General features: G+C 52.0%; 2 protein-coding genes across 4 annotated transcripts in view; one reads left to right on the top strand and one right to left on the bottom strand.

Annotated features, from left to right (window-relative positions):
* Positions 1-2010: 2010 nt before the first annotated feature.
* LOC135400401 (uncharacterized) lies at positions 2011-3147 on the top strand. The gene is made up of 2 exons (XM_064632243.1): positions 2011-2145; positions 2344-3147. The coding sequence occupies exons 1-2, from the start codon at positions 2011-2013 to the stop codon at positions 3145-3147; spliced, it is 939 nt and encodes a 312-aa protein (XP_064488313.1).
* Positions 3148-16494: 13347 nt separating this feature from the next.
* The window catches only part of LOC135400174 (uncharacterized), a 94731-nt gene continuing 91437 nt past the window's right edge, over positions 16495-19788 (bottom strand). For all 3 annotated transcript variants that reach the window (XM_064631912.1, XM_064631913.1, XM_064631914.1), the window contains one exon: positions 16495-16579. The gene's annotated coding sequence lies outside the window, so the exon portion shown is untranslated. The remainder of the gene's footprint in view (positions 16580-19788) is intronic.

Below are 19788 nucleotides of genomic sequence, written 5' to 3'. Positions count from 1 at the left end.
CTGTAACTCCGTTTTTTATTCTTCTTTTTTCTTTAAGAGTGTTCAACTCCGGAGTCGGGGGTCGTGACGTGTGATAGTCATCGTATACCTGGTCATTTCCAGCGGTCCGCATCGAGAAGGGAGTCGCTGGGAGTGCTGGGACTCGACTCTCGAGCGCCTCTGGTTTTTGAAATCTTGGAATTTTAGAACGGATGCTGTACCTACCATAAGGATAACGTCACGAGACCCGCGTCGTTGTATTTTCGCCCACCAAGAGTCGACTTCCGAGTAGCTCGAGTTCAATAAACGAACACAGTCAGAAATCATAAGCAGTGGTGTCTGTGAGTGTATATCCTAGCGTTAGAAGTAATGGAAACTGCTCACATGTGCCTCCTTAACAACCGATAGCCAACTTATATGCGATCACCAATGTCACTCGATGCCCTGGATCTTTCCTGGTGCTCAGCAGACATTTGCTACATGTCGTGCGCTACCGATGTCGACACCCGAGGTAATGACCGCTTTCCCATCTACATTTGACACGAAAGGCTGCCTCTGTCACCCACTACTGGACTGATCCCTTTCACGAATTGGGCACTGTTTCGTGTTGGCCTCCGAACATCTGTGCACACCAGCATGTCCTCAGAGGCCCTCTCTCAAGGCATTCGTTCCAACATGCAGGACGCGGTAGTCATGTCTAAACGGGTCACCGGTCACGTCGGTCATTCTCCCGCAATTAACCACCTCAGAGCATTAGGTCGCCGAGCTGAGAGAACGGCTCCCCGCTCTGGGCAACTTCCTGACATTGTGCCGTACCGCCGGATGAAAGCTAAAGTAACACGAGAACTTAAGAAAGAGGACCGGAAGCGTTGACGTATTTTTTGTCACCACCTTTCACCATTTGACCACGCCACAAAGATCTGAAGGACAATTCGAGCTCTGAAGGATGCGCCCCCTGAAATAGATCCGCTCGTCGCATTGGCTATCGTTAAGGGTGTAGACGAAACCACGCCCGCGACAAATTTCTCCGTCGTCCTAACGACACCAGCGGCTGCGTCAAGGCTTGCAGTACACCACAGTTTCGTCCAGAGCCTGCAGACAGAAATCCATCAAGGCTGGCCCCGTCCACCGACGGTTATGGACCGCGAGTTTACTCTCTCTGAGCTGCAGACTGCGTCGAAACTTGTGAATGCGCTATAGTCCCCAGGAGCACATAAAATCACTTACGCGGCACTGCGAAACCTTGACGAGCCGTCACTCCTAGCTCTGCTTCATGTTTATAATACGTCTTGGCGACTGGAATCCGTACCATCTACTTGGAAGGAGGGTTTAGTTGTTCCAATCCTGAAACCAGGCAAACCCCCAAATGCCCTATCCTCCTTTCGCCCCGTGAGGCTGACAAGCTGCCTGGGCAAACTGATGGAGAGAATGGTTTTGCATCGCCTCGACTGGTGGCAGAAAAACAAGGTGCGTTCCCTCAGGAAATGGCTTGATTTCGCCGCCACCGAAGTTCTATGGATCCAGTTCTCGATCTCGTCTCTACAGTCCAACATGCTCATGCTCATCGGCGGATCGTTGTATCGGTCTGTGGCGGCATTGCCAGCGCCATCACATCAAGGCGCGAATAATAAATATCCTTGCCTCGGTCAGCCCGAGCTCTCGCTCTGACCTGGCAATTCCACCGCCATGTTGTTGCCTGGTCTCGTTAGTGTTCAGTAGCACTACAGTGGTGACCCGAACAATACCCTGGACAATACCTGATGGACCTGGACATGGCAGTCGTCAATTCCTCCGGCTTCTCGGAACTGCCCGCTCCGCCTGTTTCCCAGGCCAGCTTCGAAAGCTCCGCCGCCTCTGCCGGTAGCACCGTTCTGTCGCGTTCCTGTCGCGTGCGACACGTCACAAGGTCGACCCCGCCCATTTGTTCCGGCGGCAGTTCGACGAGAAGTCTTCTCGAGCTATCATTCATTATCCCATCCTGGCACACGCGCCTCTCAAGAACTCATTTCTCGGCGCTACGGCTGGCCTTTCATGAACAAGGACATCAAGCGCTGGGTTCAAGCCTGCATTCCGTGTCAGCGGACCAAGGTTCACAGGCACACCCGCCTTCATCCTTCTCAGTTTCCCGTGCCAGACAGCCGCTTCGCTCATATCCACACCGACTTGGTGGGATCACTCACAATATCATCCGGCTATCGTTACATCTTCACCGCTTCACCGTTGGCCTGAGGCTGTACCGGTACCCGACGCCACTGCACCCACTGTTGCAGCCGCCCTCTTGAACACCTGGGTGTCGCGTTTCGGTGTATCCTCTCTCATCACGTCAGACCGAGGTCCCCAGTTCGAGTCCGCCCTCTTCTCTAGACTCGTCAACACACTGGGCTGCAAGCGGATTCGAACGACTGCCACCAACCGGCGTCAAACGGCCTCGTTGAGCGCTTCCACCGACAGCTCAAGGTTGCCCTCCGGGCTGCTCCTGAAACGCCCTGGCCAGAAGTCCTACCGCTCGCGCTCCTGGGGATTCGCTCCACCTTCAAAGCTGACATGGGCTGCGCCGTCGCCGAGATGGTTTACGGCACGTCCCTACGCCTCCCCGGAGATCTCGTTTGCGCGTTGCCATGCAGCACTGCTCTGCCACCAGCTGACTACGTTTCGCGGCTCCGCCGTACTATAGCCGCCCTTCGTCCAGCAACATCTCGGCCCTCGCGTGTGCCCCCGGCCTTCCAGCATCCCGACCTTGCCTCCTGCACACACGTCTTTGTGCGCTGTGACGCTGTATGGAAGCCCCTGCAACCGCCCTACTCAGGCCCTCACCTCGTGCTGCGCCGTTCACCCAACTTTTACACCATTCAACTGAACGGCCGCGAGGGCACTGTTGCCTTAGAACAGCTTAACCCGGCATACGTCGACGCTGCACCACCGTTGCCGCCCTCCTTCTCCGTAGAGCTACTCCACGACTCACCCTCCACGGCAACTTGTCCGCTCACTACTCCAACTACTCTCCCCCTCGCCTCCCCGACTCAGACCACCCCGACAAGTCACTTGGGCTCCCAAGCCCGTTTCTATTCGCCAGCTTCCAGCGCTTGGCTAAGGGGGAGGCCCTGTGGCGGCATTGCCAGCGCCATCACATCAAGGCGTGACCCGAACAATACCTTGGACAATACCTGATGGACCTTGACATGGCAGTCGTCAATTCCTCCGGCTTCTCGGAACTGCCCGCTCCGCCTGTTTCCCAGGCCAGCTTCGAAAGCTCCGCCGCCTCTGCCGGTAGCACCGTTCTGTCGCGTTCCTGTCGCGTGCGACACGTCACAAGGTCGACCCAGTCTTCCTGGTCAACCTGGTCGACCCAGTCTTCCCTTACAGGTCTTCCTGGACATGAAGCGCGCCTATGATATAGTCTCGCACATCTGTGTCCTCCACGGGTTGCGGTCTTTTGGAGTCTCTGGTCGACTTTTCAGCTCGCTTCACGATTTCCTTACGGACCGAACTGTCGCTGTCCGCACATCCCGCGGCCAAAGCCCCAAGCACCCTGTTCATCAAGGCGTACCACAAGGAAGCATTCTCAGTGCTACACTTTTTAATGTAGTCATGGCAGGACTAAAATCGACAGTTCCACGCAAGGTCGCATTCTCCGTGTATGCCGATGACGTTGCCCTTTGGACAGTAGGCAAGTCACGACCAGCCATTGAGCGCCGTTTACAACAAGGCTTAAACAACGTTCATTTCTACATTACGGGACTTGGAATGGACCTTTCGCCCGAAAAGTGCGTCGAGCTCCCTTTCACCCACAAGGCTATGGTTAATTTCCCTTTTTGTGTTGGTGCACGGAATTTCGAGCCTGTGCGCTCCCATCGCTTCCTTGGCGTGGTACTGGTCTCCCACCTGCGCTGGGCTTGCCACATTAAGCACCTTGAAACCAAAGTGCAGCGATGGTTCCTGTCATTCAACATCTTTCTGGCTTCGGCTGGGGCTGTGATCAACGCTCGCTCTTAGCCGTTCACGCCGCTTTGGTGAGGGCTACTAGGGTTTCTACAACATCGTTAAATACCCTTCGGTCCCTGTTCGCCCGAAGCCTTCGTCGCTGCCTTGGCGTTCCAAGAATGGCTGAAACACGGCAAGCCCTAGCTGAAGCTGGAGAACTCTCGGTGGAGGTCCTCCGTGATCGGGAAACGGCTCCACACTTCCTACGTTTGCGTGCGAACGTTCCCCGTCACCCACTCCTCAGGAAAATTCGATACCGTCCTGAAAGTGATTTCCATCACGTGGCGCTGAGGAGATGCCGTGCTCTCACCGGCTTCCCACCTAGGACTGCCACACCGCCGAACGCCCCCTGGTGTCTGCCTGTGCCACCTTCACACGTCTTCCTGAGCTTCCGGTCCGCAGAGCTCAGGTTACCCCTCAAGTCCTTCCAACCTAATTTTATGCTATGGTAGACGCGCAGTTTTCCACCTCTACCGTAGCTTACAACGATGACGTCTCTCGAAATGGCAAGTCCGCGTCAGCGTTTGTCATCCCCGACGAAGGCGTAATTCATGGACGTCGCCTTTGGCATTGTACATCATCCACAGCTGCGGAACTCTACGCCATACTTTTCTTTTCGCAGCACATTGTTCCTTTCGCCTCCTGGAATTGGCTAGTCTTTACTGACTCAACCTCTGCGCTGCAAGCAATTGAAAATTCTGGCATCCGAGGCTCCTCCCCCCCCCCCCCGTTGGTTATGGATGTGTTAACCGCTTACAAACTTGTCTACGAAGAAGGACATAGGCTCGCTCTCCAATGGGTTCACGCCCATTGCGGTGTCCAAGGCAATGAACTGGCGGACAGCGCCGCCGAAGCAGCTCTCTCGTCTCGGACACGAACGCGTATTGCACTGCTCAGAGGCGATCGACGGTCCATACTTCGAAGCCTTGTGACTCCTCTGGCTACCCGCCAACGGACCGCCGACATACTACCCTCCGCCATGCTGAGCAGAGTTGACCCAGCGCTCGCTTTCCGCATGCTAGCACATATCTCTCGTCAAGACGCCGCATTAGTTCATCGAATGCGTCTCGACGTGGCCTTCACGGCTCAGTGGCGCTATTGCTTGCGACAAGTTAACTCTCCCTACTGCAGTCACTGCGGTGCTGTTGAAGATCTCAAGCACATTCTTCTCCATTGCCTACACTACCACCCTTCCGCTCCGTACTCTCCGCCTCCCTCCACGAGCTCGACTCCCGTCCTTTAACCTTAATTCACCGATTCTCTAATATATGGAGGACAGGTTCCCCTTTGCCTCCCTCCACCACGTACTGATTGTATATATTATCATCAAGCCACAGAGTGCTGATTGACGAGATCAAAGAAAATGTATTGGCATGAGCGCAATGAGCACAATGGAATGTACAATGCAAAGAAGCGAACGGTGAATACAACAATCAACGAAGCTTAGAATGGATAGTTAATTATTTACATCCTTAAATAATCACATATTTATAAAACGCACATCTTGAAACAGTGTATTTACAGTGTGTGCAAACACCTCTAGATTTACACAGACACATGTTAGCACGTGTATCGGGCACTTAGTGTTGCCGAAGGAAAATGATTCCATTCTTGCCCTGTTTGAAGAACGCGACCTTCATATCCTAAACGACGGTTCCCCAACGTTTGTGCAGTCGACTCTCCTTTCGTCCTGCTTGGACCTGACTGTGGCCTCGGCCTCTATTGCGCGGATCTCGAGGTGGCAAGTCGATGCTGACACGATGGGCAGCGATCACCTGCCTGTCCTGGTCAAAATTCAGCACTCCAGAACGGAGCGGTGTGTCAAGCGTACTGACTGAGCGTCCTACAGATCTGCTCTGGAGACCGACTTCGCAGACCCCATGCCGATGAATGAAAGGGACTTCTGTCAAGCAGTCGTTCGTGCCGTGCACTCCTCCATCACCGTTGCGCGGATACCGGAAAAGTTCACTGCCGTCGATGCGGAGTGCGAGAGGCTGCGCGCTCTCCGCCTTCGCGCGGAACGACGCGTCCGTCGCACTAGTCTGCCGGAACACACGTCTCAGGCGCGACGTGTGCACAAGGCAGTCCACAGGCACCTGGTCAAACTGGGAAGTACCCACTGGCGGAGCTTTGCGACTTCACTGTCGCCGCGCACGCCGCTGTCTCGGCTGTGGTCGGTGCTCAAAGGGCTCCATGTGCCCGTCACTCAGCGCCAGCCATTTCGATCGCTTTCGCTTGCCTCCGGGCGTCAGGAACTCGAAATAGCGGAGGAGTACTGCGACCGCCTCGCCTCGGCCCCCACCAACTCACCAGCCTCATCCAAGGACATCCCCGTAGTTCTGGAGTCGTCGAGCGAGCCTCTCCTAGACATTCCATTCTCCCTTGCTGAACTTGAATCTGCGCTGGAGAATGCACCCGTGCATACCTCGCCAGGCGCGGACCATCTGTCTTACAAGGCGCTCAGAAATCTACCGTTTTGCGCAAGCCAGTCTCTTCTGAGCATTTTCAACGTATCCTGGGTAGCCGCTTCCTTCCCGACAAAATGGAAATGTGTGATGATAATCCCCATCTTAAAGCCCTGCAAATCACCACACAACATCGATTCATTTAGGCCAATTGCCCTTACCAGCTGCATCGGGAAGACTTTCGAGAGAATGGTCCATTCGCGCCTCGCCTGGTGCCTTGAAAGTACGGGCTTCTTCCCGCAGGTGATGGCCGGATTTAGACAAGGTAGATCTGCCGTTGACAATGTCATCGCCGTCACCTCCTCCGCGCAGCAAGCCCGATCTGAAGGCCTACATACCGCCGCTGTCTTCCTCGACGTTCTCAAGGCTTACGACAGCGTACTCCACAGTACTGTTGGGGCGACACTCCAGGAGGCTGGCGTAGGGGGCCGGATGCTGTCGTGGATTCAGGACTTCCTATCGCACAGGTCTTTGTTTGTGCACAGTACGGAAGGGGACACCCAATCCTTCCCTGTTCGCCGCGGCGTCCCGCAACGTAATGTGCTCAGCCCTCTTGTGTTCAACGTTGTCATGGCCTCCCTACCAGCTCACCTCCGAGGCAACGTCAGTATCACCATCTACGCCGACGACATATGCCTGCGGACCTCCGGCACGTGCCGTGACGCGATTCAGCGTCGCCTGCAACGAGGCGTTGATGATGTTGTCCAGTATCTTTCCGACCCGGAACTGTCTGTTTCATCATCCAAGACTGTCGCCATGGCGTTTACACCCCGATCATTCCGGCAGTTCCTGCTACGGGTTGCAGGTTTGCCGGTGGAGTTCGTGCCACACCACAAGTATCTGGGCATTACCATCGACTGGGGCCTCACCTGGTCCAAACATACCAAAGCTCTATCCTCCCAGCTGTCTGTCCTCGTCAATGTCCTGCGACGGATCTCTGGAACGTCATGGGGCCCTACCTGCACCGACCTTAAGCTCGTCCACACCTCGCTGGCGACCGGAACCCTGAGGTACAGCCTCCCAGTCCTCCACGCCGTAAGCAAAGCCAATGACCGCGAGCTCCTCAACATCCAGGCCCGCAGCCTGCGCGTCTGCCGTGGTGTTCCCAAAACGACAGAGACATACCTGGTCCTAGCAGAGGGCAAGGAGTCTCCAGCACACATTCTGCGCGCCCTGGAAACCCTTCGCGCCTACTCACGATACCTTACTCGTCATCCCGCCCACCACTTGCGGGATATCGACCATGACTGCCCTGCGTCGGCATTCGGTGCCGCTGTCCAGCGACTGAAGGTGTCGGTCCCATCAACTGCGTCTACTTCGTCTTACGCCCCACCAATGTGGTCGATGGTCACACCCGCCGTGTACACACATATCCCTGGCATCACGAGCAAAAACGACCATCCCCCGCCTGTCCTGCGGTACCTCGTGCTGGAGCACATGGACGCCCTACACAGCCAGCGACTGCAAATATATACAGACGGCTCGGTCTCCGCGGGCGTCTCCACAGCAGCGCTGTTCCTCCCTTCCGAAAACATCGAACAAGCCTTCAAGCTTCCCCACGAAACGTCGTCCACCGAAGCGGAGCTTGTAGCCATTCACGAAGCACTGAAGCTTGTATCCTCTCGTCCACCTGGAAGCTGGACAGTCCTAACAGACAGCAGGTCGGCGCTGGAGGCACTGTCTTCGCCTCGCTCACAAGTTGTTTCTGACATCCGCTCACTGATCCTGATTGTGCACAACCTCCTCGCCACCTCCGACCACTCCGTGTTGTTTCAGTGGGTGCCAAGCCGCATTGGCTTGCCGGGAAACACACATGCCGACACAGCAGCGAGGCGCGCTCATGGCGCAGCTGAGTGCAACACTGTCATCCCGTTATCACCATCCGTCTGCCTCATACACATCCGCCGGCGCTTTTCCTCCGACACCCACCTTTTCATAGAAAACACTGTCCCAGCCAACACCTTCCTCCACCTCACTGGCCTTCAGTGTGTCGCTACGGCTGTCTCGAAAGGAAGAGTCAGCTCTCCAACGTCTTCGCCTGAATGTTGCCCGTACTCCATCGTTCCTGTTCAAGATCAAGCAGCGTCCCTCTTCGGCGTGCCCCTCCTGCTCCAACGACGCCGACACCCACCATTGACTCATCTCTCCATCGTCTTCACCTGAATGTTGCCCGTACTCCATCGTTCCTGTTCAAGATCAAGCAGTGTCCCTCTTCCGCGTGCCCCTCCTGCTCCACAGACGCCGACACCCACCATTTACTCTTGACCTGCCCAAGATATGCCGCTCCTCGGACCGCACTCACGCACTGCCTATCTGCCCTGGGGCACAGAGACCTCTCTTTGGCAACCCTGCTGGGCCCCATAGGGCAGAAGCAATGGGTTGTTACCAGAGCGCTAATATGCTTCCTGGATGACTCTGGGCTCCTGGACTGCCTCTGAGCGATCGTGTACTCATGCCCCCCTGCTGCCCATGTGCCGCTTGCGTCTTCCTCTTTTTCTGTTTCTGTTTTTTTTTACAAGGAATAATCAGTCAGCTTCTGCCTGGCTGGCCTTTCCTTTTTTCCTGCCTCTTTTTTTCGTACTAAACATATCCCCCCCATTCTTGATGGTGAACACATTTTCAGCTGCCGTGGACAAAGCCATCAATGTTTGTATTATGAAGCTCCTGCTTTAGGAACTCTTGCACCTCCCTGCGAAGCGATGTCACGGCCGCTAAGACGGGCAAAAACCTCGTATGCTTAACCAGGGCCCTGCTACGAGCCCGCCACAAGACATGAAACCCCATGAAAGTCGCAAGCCTGCACAGTCGATGCGTTGGAGATCGAGGCGCCACACGAAGCGCACCCCACTGGAGCTGGACACGAAGAGAAAAGCTGTGGGCAGCTCGGGACAAAAAAAATATTCTTGAAACACGGCAGTCGTACAGTAGGTGATCCAGAGTATCTTGTGCTCTGCAGAGACAACAGAAGGGAGCACATACTACACAGTCTGTCGAGTGTAGGGAGGGCCCCCCACCAGGCCTGCCACATGAAATCACGAGTTCGACCCGGAAGATCCGAAAACATGCGAGATCGGAAAGGCATACGCAACTTCAGAAGTCGCTCTCGAGCTTCGTTCGATGTCAAAGCCAAACGCTTCTGGATGCGGACAGCAGCAACGCCGAGAATAGACGATGTTAAATAGATGCGCGCGGCACCAAGCGCGAGGCGCAAAGCAGCATGGGAACTTCGAGGGACATTGCTCTGTCGTTTGCTTCGGTTATGGTTTACCCCGGCTACCATAACCCGGCTGATGCTGCTGCTGCGCACACCGGGAATGTTCTTCGTCTTCTTCTTCCTTCGTCTCTGGCCTCTAGTAATGCTTCGAGGCCCTCAAAGTTCCCATGAGCCCTTGCGTGTCACAGGTGGCGCTTGCTTTTCTAAAAACGTCTATATCCCAGTCTCTGAGAAGAGGCTGAATGCGACGGTAAAAGGTGACCAAGGAGCCGTGCAGCTTGTGAGCTTGCTCAGCTCGGAGTGTAGTTCTCAGGCGTGGAAGATAAGGAAGGAGACGAGTCTGAACGGAACTGAAGTACACAGCAAGTCTGTGGGCAGGGCTCTCCTTGTCCCTGAGCACGCTAATTAGGACCTTTAGCACAAGCCACTCGCAGACCGCGCCTACGTGACGAAAGCTCTTGCCCCCTAAAGAAACCGGAAGTTGCAGAGTCGGACGATTTATAACTGCTTGTCTTCCTGACCACAAGGAAGGGAACAAGACTGCGTTTAGTCTCTGGACTATCGAAGGTGGCTGAGGAAGAATCTGGTCCAAGTACCAGACACGGGGGCAAACGACCGAGCGGATAAAATAACTGCGCTCTGCGAAAGTGAAAGAAAAGTGCTCTGCTGCCGCAACAGCGGCCCGTACTGATATGATTGCATTGGCTCAGTTTGAAGGCAGCGCCCCGTGGCCATCAAAGAACACGCCAAGAATGCGCAGAGACGTGCATGAAGAAATACTAAACGCGGAGGGCAGTGCAGAAGACCCTATCGCCATAATCTTGTTTTTTGAGCCATTTAGCTGGGCACCAGAAGTACCGTTGAAATAGATTAAAAACATTACGTAAGGACGTCTCGTTCCGCACGAACAAAGTGACGTCGTCCGCGTAAGCAGACACTTTTATGGCACCGCTTCCTGGCAACGGAAAGCCCTGGATGCCCTGACAGGCGATCACATGACGTACAAAAACATCCAGTGTGACAACAAAAAGTATGGGTGACAGAGGATACCCTTGGCGTACGCCGCAGGCGACCGTAAATTGAAGTTCTTCTCTCGAAGTTCTCTCTCGAAGTTCTCTCTCGAAGTCTCTTGAAGTTCTCGGCCGTTAAACACTAGACTGCTACTATGGGACCTGTATAGATGTTTTCCAGAATTGCGCAGAACTCGGGGGGAAACCGTATTTGCGTAGTACACAGAACAAGAACGAGTGGACCACCCGTCGTCTGACAAGAGTGTTCTGTCAATACGACAAAAGGGACGATGCAAAACAGGCGGATGGTCAAGATCAAGTATCAAGGTCACAGCCGAGTGGTCGAACTTGTATGTGGCAGCCGATGGAATACTGCGGTGATCGCACAAGGCGATCTTCTCGCGTAAGTTGTCCGGTACGTAGAACTGATCTAAGCAGGAGCCTGATGCTTCCCTCTGCCACGTAACGCTGACCAGGTTCGGTCCATGGACCACGCGCCAAGAGTCGATCAACTGGAATGGGTTGACAATACGAATGAGCTCGCGAGCATTCCATATCGGCTGGCCTTGACCTTGACATATCACATCGACGTTAGAGTCAACCACGCAGTTAGAGTCGCCTGTAAGCAAGACGTTCCCGTTTGATAACAGTCTGTGATTAAGAGACGAAAAAAAGGCATTGGTTTCATTCACCCTGGCTGGGGCGTAAACATTTACAGTCGTGTACTTCACATCTCGTATGAAAAAAACAAAATTTAAAACACGTCCGTCTGCGTCATACGTGCAAAGGAAACGGTTCAGACACGCACTGTTAAAAACGATCACCGCTGCACCGCAGGTAAACGATCACCGCTGCACCGCAGGAGTTTGGCGTGCCCAAACTCGCAAAAACTGAAATGTTGAAACGGGCTTTGAATTGTGCAATATCCCTCATGGAGTAAAAGTGTGTCTCTTGTTACATGAAAATATGCAAACCTAGGCGACGTCCAAAACTAACTAAGTACGCCTCTTTCTTAACATTGCGGAGTCCGTTGACATCTAAGGTGGCTATCTTAACCCGCATAATGAGAAGCAGGCAGACAAGTACACAAGCACAGGCGAAGTTCATTGTCGACATAGAAAAATCAGAAACAACGAACCTAAGAGCTGTCCGAGTCCGAGCCGAAGACCTCGTGAACCAGTGGTGCTTTAACTTTCTTTCGTCGCTTCCTTTGTAGCGCGTCGTCTCCGGTGTTCCTCTCCATTTCTTGATCCGTGCCGGATATCTCGCGCATGGTTGCGCCGACATCAGCATTCGAAGGGTCACCACACTGTGACGCTGCAGGAAACGGCACAGACGACGTTGAGTCGTTCGCGGACGGCTCAACGGTGGATGATGGTGGCGAGACCACAGCAGACACGGAGCTGCTGTCCTCGGTTGTCGGTGCATGGCCAGTAACTTGTTCAGGTTCCGGCTGTTGCGTCGCAGGTACTTGACCAGACGTCACTGCATCCGTGGCCCTCTGTACGTGAGGGATCTCGGGGATGTCGTGTGTGCGACTTCCCCGAAGAAGTGCGGATCACCGAAGCGTAAGGTGCGGGTTCAGGGCAAGGATCAAGGGGGTGTCTGGTGCGACAACGCCGGCAGCGGGAGCCACATTCGTCGGTAGTGTGCCCGAACGTGGAGCGCCGTTCACAAAACGGGACCTTGCAGGCCGATATAAACTGTTCTTCTTGCTTGCATCGCCGACAAATCTCCTTCGCTCCAGCGTAGTCGCACTGGATGAGTGCCTGCACCACCCGGACGAAATTGGGAAGCGGGGTCCTCTCACTCATCTCGCAGACGACCTTCTTGTTTCCGGTACGCAAGGTACCACGACCCTTCCGATCCTGGAAGGTAACGTCATCCATCTTGAGCACTTTCCAGTACTTGTTCAGGGCGCGAATAAGATTCTCGTCGCGCATATAAAGCGACACCATCTTGCAGGTGACATTCACAACACGTGGCCCGAAAAGCTCAATCGAGCAGGCTTGCTCTTCGACCGTAATGCCGCATTCAATGACACGATCCAAGGTCGACCTCGTAGAGGTTCCCAAGTTACAAGTTCCCAGGTCCCACTGTATCAAATACGGCGTCGACGACGTCCGGTACGCGGACGCCGAAGCACCAACTCCCGGAGGGGTGAGTTGTTATTCATCATCACCAGGATCCCTGCGGTGTACGCGGTACATCGGCAGGAGCAATTTAAATCACAAAAAAGGTTAAAAACTCAAGACTTTGTATTGCCAACTGTAGGATGGGACAAGCCTAAGCTTACCCACATCACAGCGGAGCGATGGAACAATAATAATAATAATTGGGTGTTTACGTCGCGAGACAAGGAGCGATGGAACAGAACACCTCGTATCGCCAACTGCTCGTAACTTCTATTGCCAACTGTAGGATGGGACAAGCATAAGCTTGCCCTCACGTTTCAACAATAAAGCGCCACCAGCGGCAAAGCAAGCGTAACTTCGTCATGAAATGTTAGCGCGACGACTGCCGCGAACGGTGTGCTGCAGTCTGCCCACGGCCACATATCATCAGTGCCAGTTATTCAACTTTGACGGTGTGGCGGAAGCTTAACAATAAAAGTGTTAGCCTCTCACGCCACTTAGCAGTACGCAAAGAGGACGATGTTCCACTTTTGAGGACAAATAAATGTTGATCATGGTGCACCCTTAAAAATGAACTTCACTGCATAACACCATCCTACGCTCTTAAAAATGAACTCCACCACATAGCACGCTCCTAGTCAACCATCATTCCGAATGACGCCGTTGTCTCCCCTGATTTGTTGAAAACGGGGGCACACTTATGCAGAAATGATAATTGCCACAAAAAGGCGTACGCCCCGCGCTTTCCGCAAATCAAGAGTGATGAAGGTATCTCTCTGTACAATGGCCGGCTTTCAGCGTGCCATCTGGTGAAGCTTCGTTTTAAGAGTGTGGCCATCCGTCATCACGGATGACAACGTCGCCTCCCTTGATAGCATGAGTATGGGAGGCGTGCGCCTTTTTTTGCAGCAATTGTGCACGACATAAGGACAAAAAATAAAAATAAAATGAAAGGCTCCCGTTCTCGATAAATCGGGCGAAAACGCTGTCATTCGGGATGATGTTTGGCTAGGAGCGTGCTATATGTTGCAGTTAATTTGTAAGAGTGCACCCCAGTAGTTCACAGCGCTCCCGGCGCACTCGTTATCATCCATGATAAGAGCGCGCTATCTTAGCTACGGAATCACAGAACGGTCAGCGTCAAAATGTCAGTCGTGTTGAGAATAGATACCAAAGCGTCTCTTGTGGCTGTTCCGAATCTTCCTTTTCTTTTTTTACTTTCGTGTTAGCGACGAGAAGCAACTGAGGCTGTGAGCAGCGTACAGATGAGGACAGATGGAGAAATGACAGCAGGAAGGAGTGGGGAACAGGAGGGGTTAGTATGCGTCCCGGGCCTACTTCAGGGTGAACTGTGCCGACATTCGTCTGGAAAGGCTTCGGAAAACCCAGAGAATACCTCAGACAGCACAGCTGGACGCACGTCAGCACGACACCAGAGAGCCAGACGTCTTAGGGCCAGTCCTCACTTGGCGACGCCCGACGCGGCGTTGTGAGCGGGCGGCGGTAGTAGAGGCGCATTTCCGCCGCCCCGTCAGCGCGCACGATTTTCATGTTCCCACCACAGTGGCATTCCGTCGTCCAAAGCAGACGAAAACTCTGGAGGCGTGGCCTTTCTCTGTCACCTAATTGGTCGCCAGCTGTCGTTCTCGGCAGCTCTCGCCGACCTCGTGAAAGAAGGTCGGCATGGCACGTTTTTTTACATGCGACTAGCCACAAAGTTATTCCGCCCTCCGATTGGCTCACTGTGCGCAGGCGTGGTAGGACATTTCGAGCGGGTGACTGCTTCGCTCCCGTTTTCTTCTGTAACTGTGACGGACTCGTGGAGACGTGGACGCTACTTGAACTTGGAATTATAAATTGCGTTTTGTGAAGGCATTACCAACCGGTTTGCTTCTTCGGTCTGTAAGGACTGTGTTTTCTCTAGCGCTCGTTCTTAATGCTGCGACGTCTCTTATGAAAAACAATAACATGCAGGCCTATTTGTTTTTGCTTTAGTATATTTAAAGAGATTGAAACATTTGTTTTACTGAAAAATAAGCTCTCGGACGGAGTCTCTCCTTCATCAGGCACTTGTTCATCCTTCTTCCTCGCACCTGATGAACGATGAACTCCGCCCTTAAGCTTGTTTTTCAGTAAAATAAATGTTACTTACTTACTTACTTACCTTACTCACTTGCAAGTGCTAGACTTCTCCCATTCTTTTGGCTGTTAGTTTGCTTTTGCTTTGTAAGAATCGCCTGCTTAGCGATTAACAAGACGACGCCGGGCAAAGTTCACAACAATGAAGCTCTAACGTGACATTTTTCAAGTCAAGTGCGAAGATTTTTAGGAAATGTATAAGCTTTATCATCACAAGTTGTAGTATTATTGGAAGTTTTGTACACTTTCAAGATAAACCTTAGCAAGTTCGAACTAAGGAAGGGCGTAGAGAATGGAATATATATTAACGTGGTTTGCTCCTCCCAGGTTACCTCCACCCAGAACTGGCCACGTCTACCCACGTCTCTCTGCGCCACGACGTCACCCGTAGACCTCTCCAGCTTCCGTAAGACGGCCCGTACCTCGTCCACGCCCGCCAAGGCAACACTGTGACCATCCAACTGCCGAACCGCCGAGATGTCCTATCCATCGACAGGGTGAAGTCGGCCTTCCTCCTGCCGGACGCCCCGGCTCCTGCGTCACGCATGCCCCTGCCAAAACCTTCAGCACCTTCACCTGCAGCACCTTCGCCGAGAAGGGTCCGGTGGGCGTCCGCCCCGCCTTCGGTGCGACTCGTGCCGTCGCGACATTATGTCCAGGGGGGGGGACGCTTGTAGCGGCACTGTGCGTTAGCCGACCATGAAGATTTCACCAGGCCCGTGTTGCCCGCGCCCACGCTCTTCTGCACCAGCCACCCAGTCATTCTCATTCTTTTTTCCAGCTGTTCGCCAGTAAACAGCCTACACTGTAAACTGAAGAACACCCTTATGGGTGTAAATGACTTGTCCTATAACTCACACCGCTTTTTACACCGTATGGTCTGAAACACACTATTTAGAGGGTGCATTCTGTGTAAAACACTATTTGAGAGGGTGCTTTTCCTCGAAACCGCCGTCTTTTGCACCCTTTATACACCCTAGTTTGAGGGTGTTTAACAATCTTACACCCTCCTTAAAGGGTGCAAAAGAAGGTATTTCCAAGGAGAAGCACCCTTTCAAGGGGTGTTTTACACAGAATACACCCTATAAAAGGGGTGTCCCAGACCATATGGTGTAAAAAGTGGTGTGAGTTATAGGACAAGCCATTTACACCCATAAGGGTGTTTTTCAGTTTATAGTGTAGCCCCGCCTTACCCTTCGGTCTCCTTCACTCTCGGCCTAACACTATAAAACGCTGCGGAGTGTAGTTTTCAACTGCTAAATAATTTGTCCGAATATACCTTCAGCGGACTTCGTATCATATGCGCTATACCAGCACAGCCTACCGTACTGCATTTTTTTTTCTTCTGGCTTTGTAACTTTCTAGACGAGTGATGATGGCTGGCGATGGCCGTATTTCTCAAGGGATATTTTTTACGCTGCAGCGCCTTGTTCCAGTCTCCCTCAATTCACAATGACTAAGGAGAGCATAACTACGCACGAAGATGTTGGAATCGAGACTTCTGTTGAACGTGACCAATCGGGCGGCTCGTAAATGTTATTGCAAAATGCTACAAAATGAATGGACCAGTGTCAATTTGCAAAACACCTTTATTTCGCAGCGCCAAAGAAACGTCATCACTCCCAATGACAGCGGCCCTTGCATTCCGGTTGGTTACTGCAAAAACACAAGACAAAATTGCTACAAAATAAATAGTGTAGTGTAGCTTTAGAAAACGGTTTAAAGCATAGATTCAGAAGTTACGGGTCAAAAAGTACTCGTTACAAGTTAGGTTTCCGTGTGCAAAATCTAACTAAGTTCATAACGAAGTTCTTCAGCCTGAAATGTAGCTCGCAGTTACTGAGTTACTTAAAAAAAAGAAGGAGTTACTTCCAAGTTACTTGGGATACAAAATAGCATTACGCAGGTGCAGCGCGTGAGCAGTTGAGTTAGACCTTGAGCTGCCTGCGCAGGAGTGCAACACGCTTAGATCGTTTTCGTTTGTGCCCAACAATAGACCTCTCTCTGTTTGTAAACAAATGACGTCATAGTGTTCGACAGCGCCACAAATTTGGTAGAATTGAACTACACTCGAAGCTAGAGGTGAACAAAGTCGCGCCCGAAAGCCACCGTCTTGAGGGGATTACAATATGGTCCCTTAAAGGGACGTGACCCTCGGTCCTGCTTTTCTTTCAGTGGGAGGCAGGGAACAAGTGCCCGTTCGTGGAACCCAGCCCGCTCCCTCCGATTTGTTTCGGTTTCAGTCTGTCTACCAATGTCATAATAACGTTTCTCTGGTTGAGGTCTATTCGAACGCTTTGCATCTTACTCCCTGTGGGCGCACAGTGGTTCAGCTTAATTTCAATGGCAGCGGTTCTTACTTCCTGAATAAAATACTGTTATTGAATATCACGTTTTATGCACAAAAATATGGCCATGAAGGAACCGGAGAGAAAACAAGAAAATATTTGGACGTCAGTGAAAAGCGAGTTAAAAGCAACTTGGCACTTAAGTTACTTTGGCAAAGTTACGTGAAAAAGAAACCAGTTCCTCTGAAAGTTACCATTGCGCAAAAGTACCGAGTTAAGGTACAAGTTACCAAAGGAAGGAACTTAGTTACATTAACGAGTTACCTCGAACTCTGGTTTAAAGTGGCACTACGGACTAAATATCGTGTTATCAGAATCATACAAAATTTATGTTACTGAAATCTTCTTGTCGCACTTTATATTCCTGCTAAATATTTTGGCTCTATATGACGCGAAAACTAGAGAAAATTAATTTTTATTTCTCAGAACCGTGACATCACGTCTCGGCGTCCCGCGCCCGGCTCTCTCTCGGCTCGCGCCCGGCTCTCGCGCCCGGCTCTCGTTGTTGCCCTTCGCGGCTTCGGGGGGGGGGGGGGGGGGGGGGAGGGCTAACTTTTTGCACTGCGTGAGCGGAGCCCCACGTGACATATGATCCGACCGTTCCGCCCTTGGAGGAAACACAAAGGAAGCAGAGAAGACATCTCTCCCATTTTTCCCTCTTTCCATCAGTGGCACGTGACTTCTCCACCACGTGACCCTACCCAGACAGCAGCGTCGTTGCTAGGAGACGAGTGTCCTCTCCAGAACTTGACATCATTGCAATTTGTGCACTCATTCGGTCGTCGCGTCATCGAAACTTGTGGAGGCTCAGCAGTTCTTCAAACATTGACAGAAATGCACAGTTTTCGTGGACAGCCATGAACTTTTGCGTATGAAATGCTTGAGGCATCTTCTTTTCATCGACTGAATAACATAAACGCTGTTTTCTGAGTCCAGAGTGACACTTTGAAGAGTTAGGACGTATGAAGAAGAAGTTCCCACACTTCTGCGCAACTTGTGTAGGATAAATGTAAATGAGTGTTATTTTTATGACGTCATCTTGTAATCAAATTTTTCTTGAAAGGGGGCAATAAAGGCGCAGAAAGTCTATACTCCTAATACAGAAAGTCATATAAACGTGACGTCACGGGAGGTATTCTATGGTAGGAAGGCGGGAAAAGTGCTTAGAGAGCCAATAGTGATGGACCTAGGCCCTCTATCTCTCCTGAAATCTAGGCTTCACGGCGAAGTCCTTCTAGAGCTTGTATCTCAGCAACATGTAGAACGATAATGTTTTACACTCGTTATGGCTTTAATGGAAGATGGCTGGCATGTATCGCAATGCACGCATAATATGATAATATGGATATCTAGAGGCAGCGCACTAGATGGATACAAAAAGCACTAGATAGGACAACTGGTTAATATGAATAAGTATAGCGTAATGCGCATAATATAATGAATGCAGTGGTGCACATTAGTGAGACCGTTGCGGTCCCTTTGAATGCTGCAGACTGACTTTTGGCTCAAAGACACACGCTTCTGGGTAGTTGATTGATTCATTTCCGCTGCGTATGAACAGCGTGGTGTACGTGCGTTTTAGGCACTCGTATTCCCCCAGTCTACGATGTTCCGCGAAACATACATTGTTCCCATTTTGGGATCGAAGTTTAGATAAGGGACGCATCATTGAACTGTCTCACGTTTTGCTCACAGTATCACAGTACAGTAGACTGTCGCTGCGCGCCTTCGGTTTTCGTTTTAATCAGTTTTTTATACTTCGTCGCTTATGTCCAGGGTTTACTTCTCAACCGGCACTGGTATCAGTTCATGACTGTCGTATGGCCGAAGGTGGACCTTTCCGGCTGGCACCGGCAACGATGATTTATCTGTCTCAGGTATATGTGCGAGATTTCCGGGGCACCTTAAAGAACCGCAGGCGGTCAAAATTATCCGCAGTCTCGCCCCGCGGCACATATAGCACGTAGCCATATATGTGTTGGGGGGTCTCGCCTTACGTGTAAATTTATTTTCAATTGTTATTATCTGCCTCAGACCATTTGGAGTGCGTTGGAACACACACGCGAGGGAAAGACAGCGATCAGGTGATCGGAGTTCCAGCACATAAGTTTCATAAGTGGACAATTAAAGTACCACTACGGACTAAATCTTGTGTCTTCAGGATCTCACCAAAGTTATGCTACCGAAACCTTCTTGTCTCACTTTACATTCCTGCAAAATATTTTGGCTCTGCGTAATGCGAAAGCTAGAAAAAAATAATTTTTATTTTTGAGAACTGTGACGTCATGTTATGCTCCAACGGAGCACCCGGCTCTCATCTGGCAACGTTGTTGCCCTTCGCGTCTTCCTGGGGGGCTCACGTTCTGCACTCTGTTCATGGAGCCCCACGTGACATACCCAACGGACCGCCTGACCTTGGAGAAAACACAACAATGGGAAGCCATCTCTCCCATTTTCCCCTCTTTCGATCAGCGTCATGTGACTTCTCCATCACCTGACCCTGCCGGACGCCGGCGT

Source organism: Ornithodoros turicata, chromosome 7, assembly GCF_037126465.1.
Source record: "Ornithodoros turicata isolate Travis chromosome 7, ASM3712646v1, whole genome shotgun sequence".
In the NCBI taxonomy this organism is placed as follows: domain Eukaryota; kingdom Metazoa; phylum Arthropoda; class Arachnida; order Ixodida; family Argasidae; genus Ornithodoros; species Ornithodoros turicata.
Note: the sequence above shows the minus strand (reverse complement) of the source record. Positions and strands in the feature narration are given on the sequence as shown.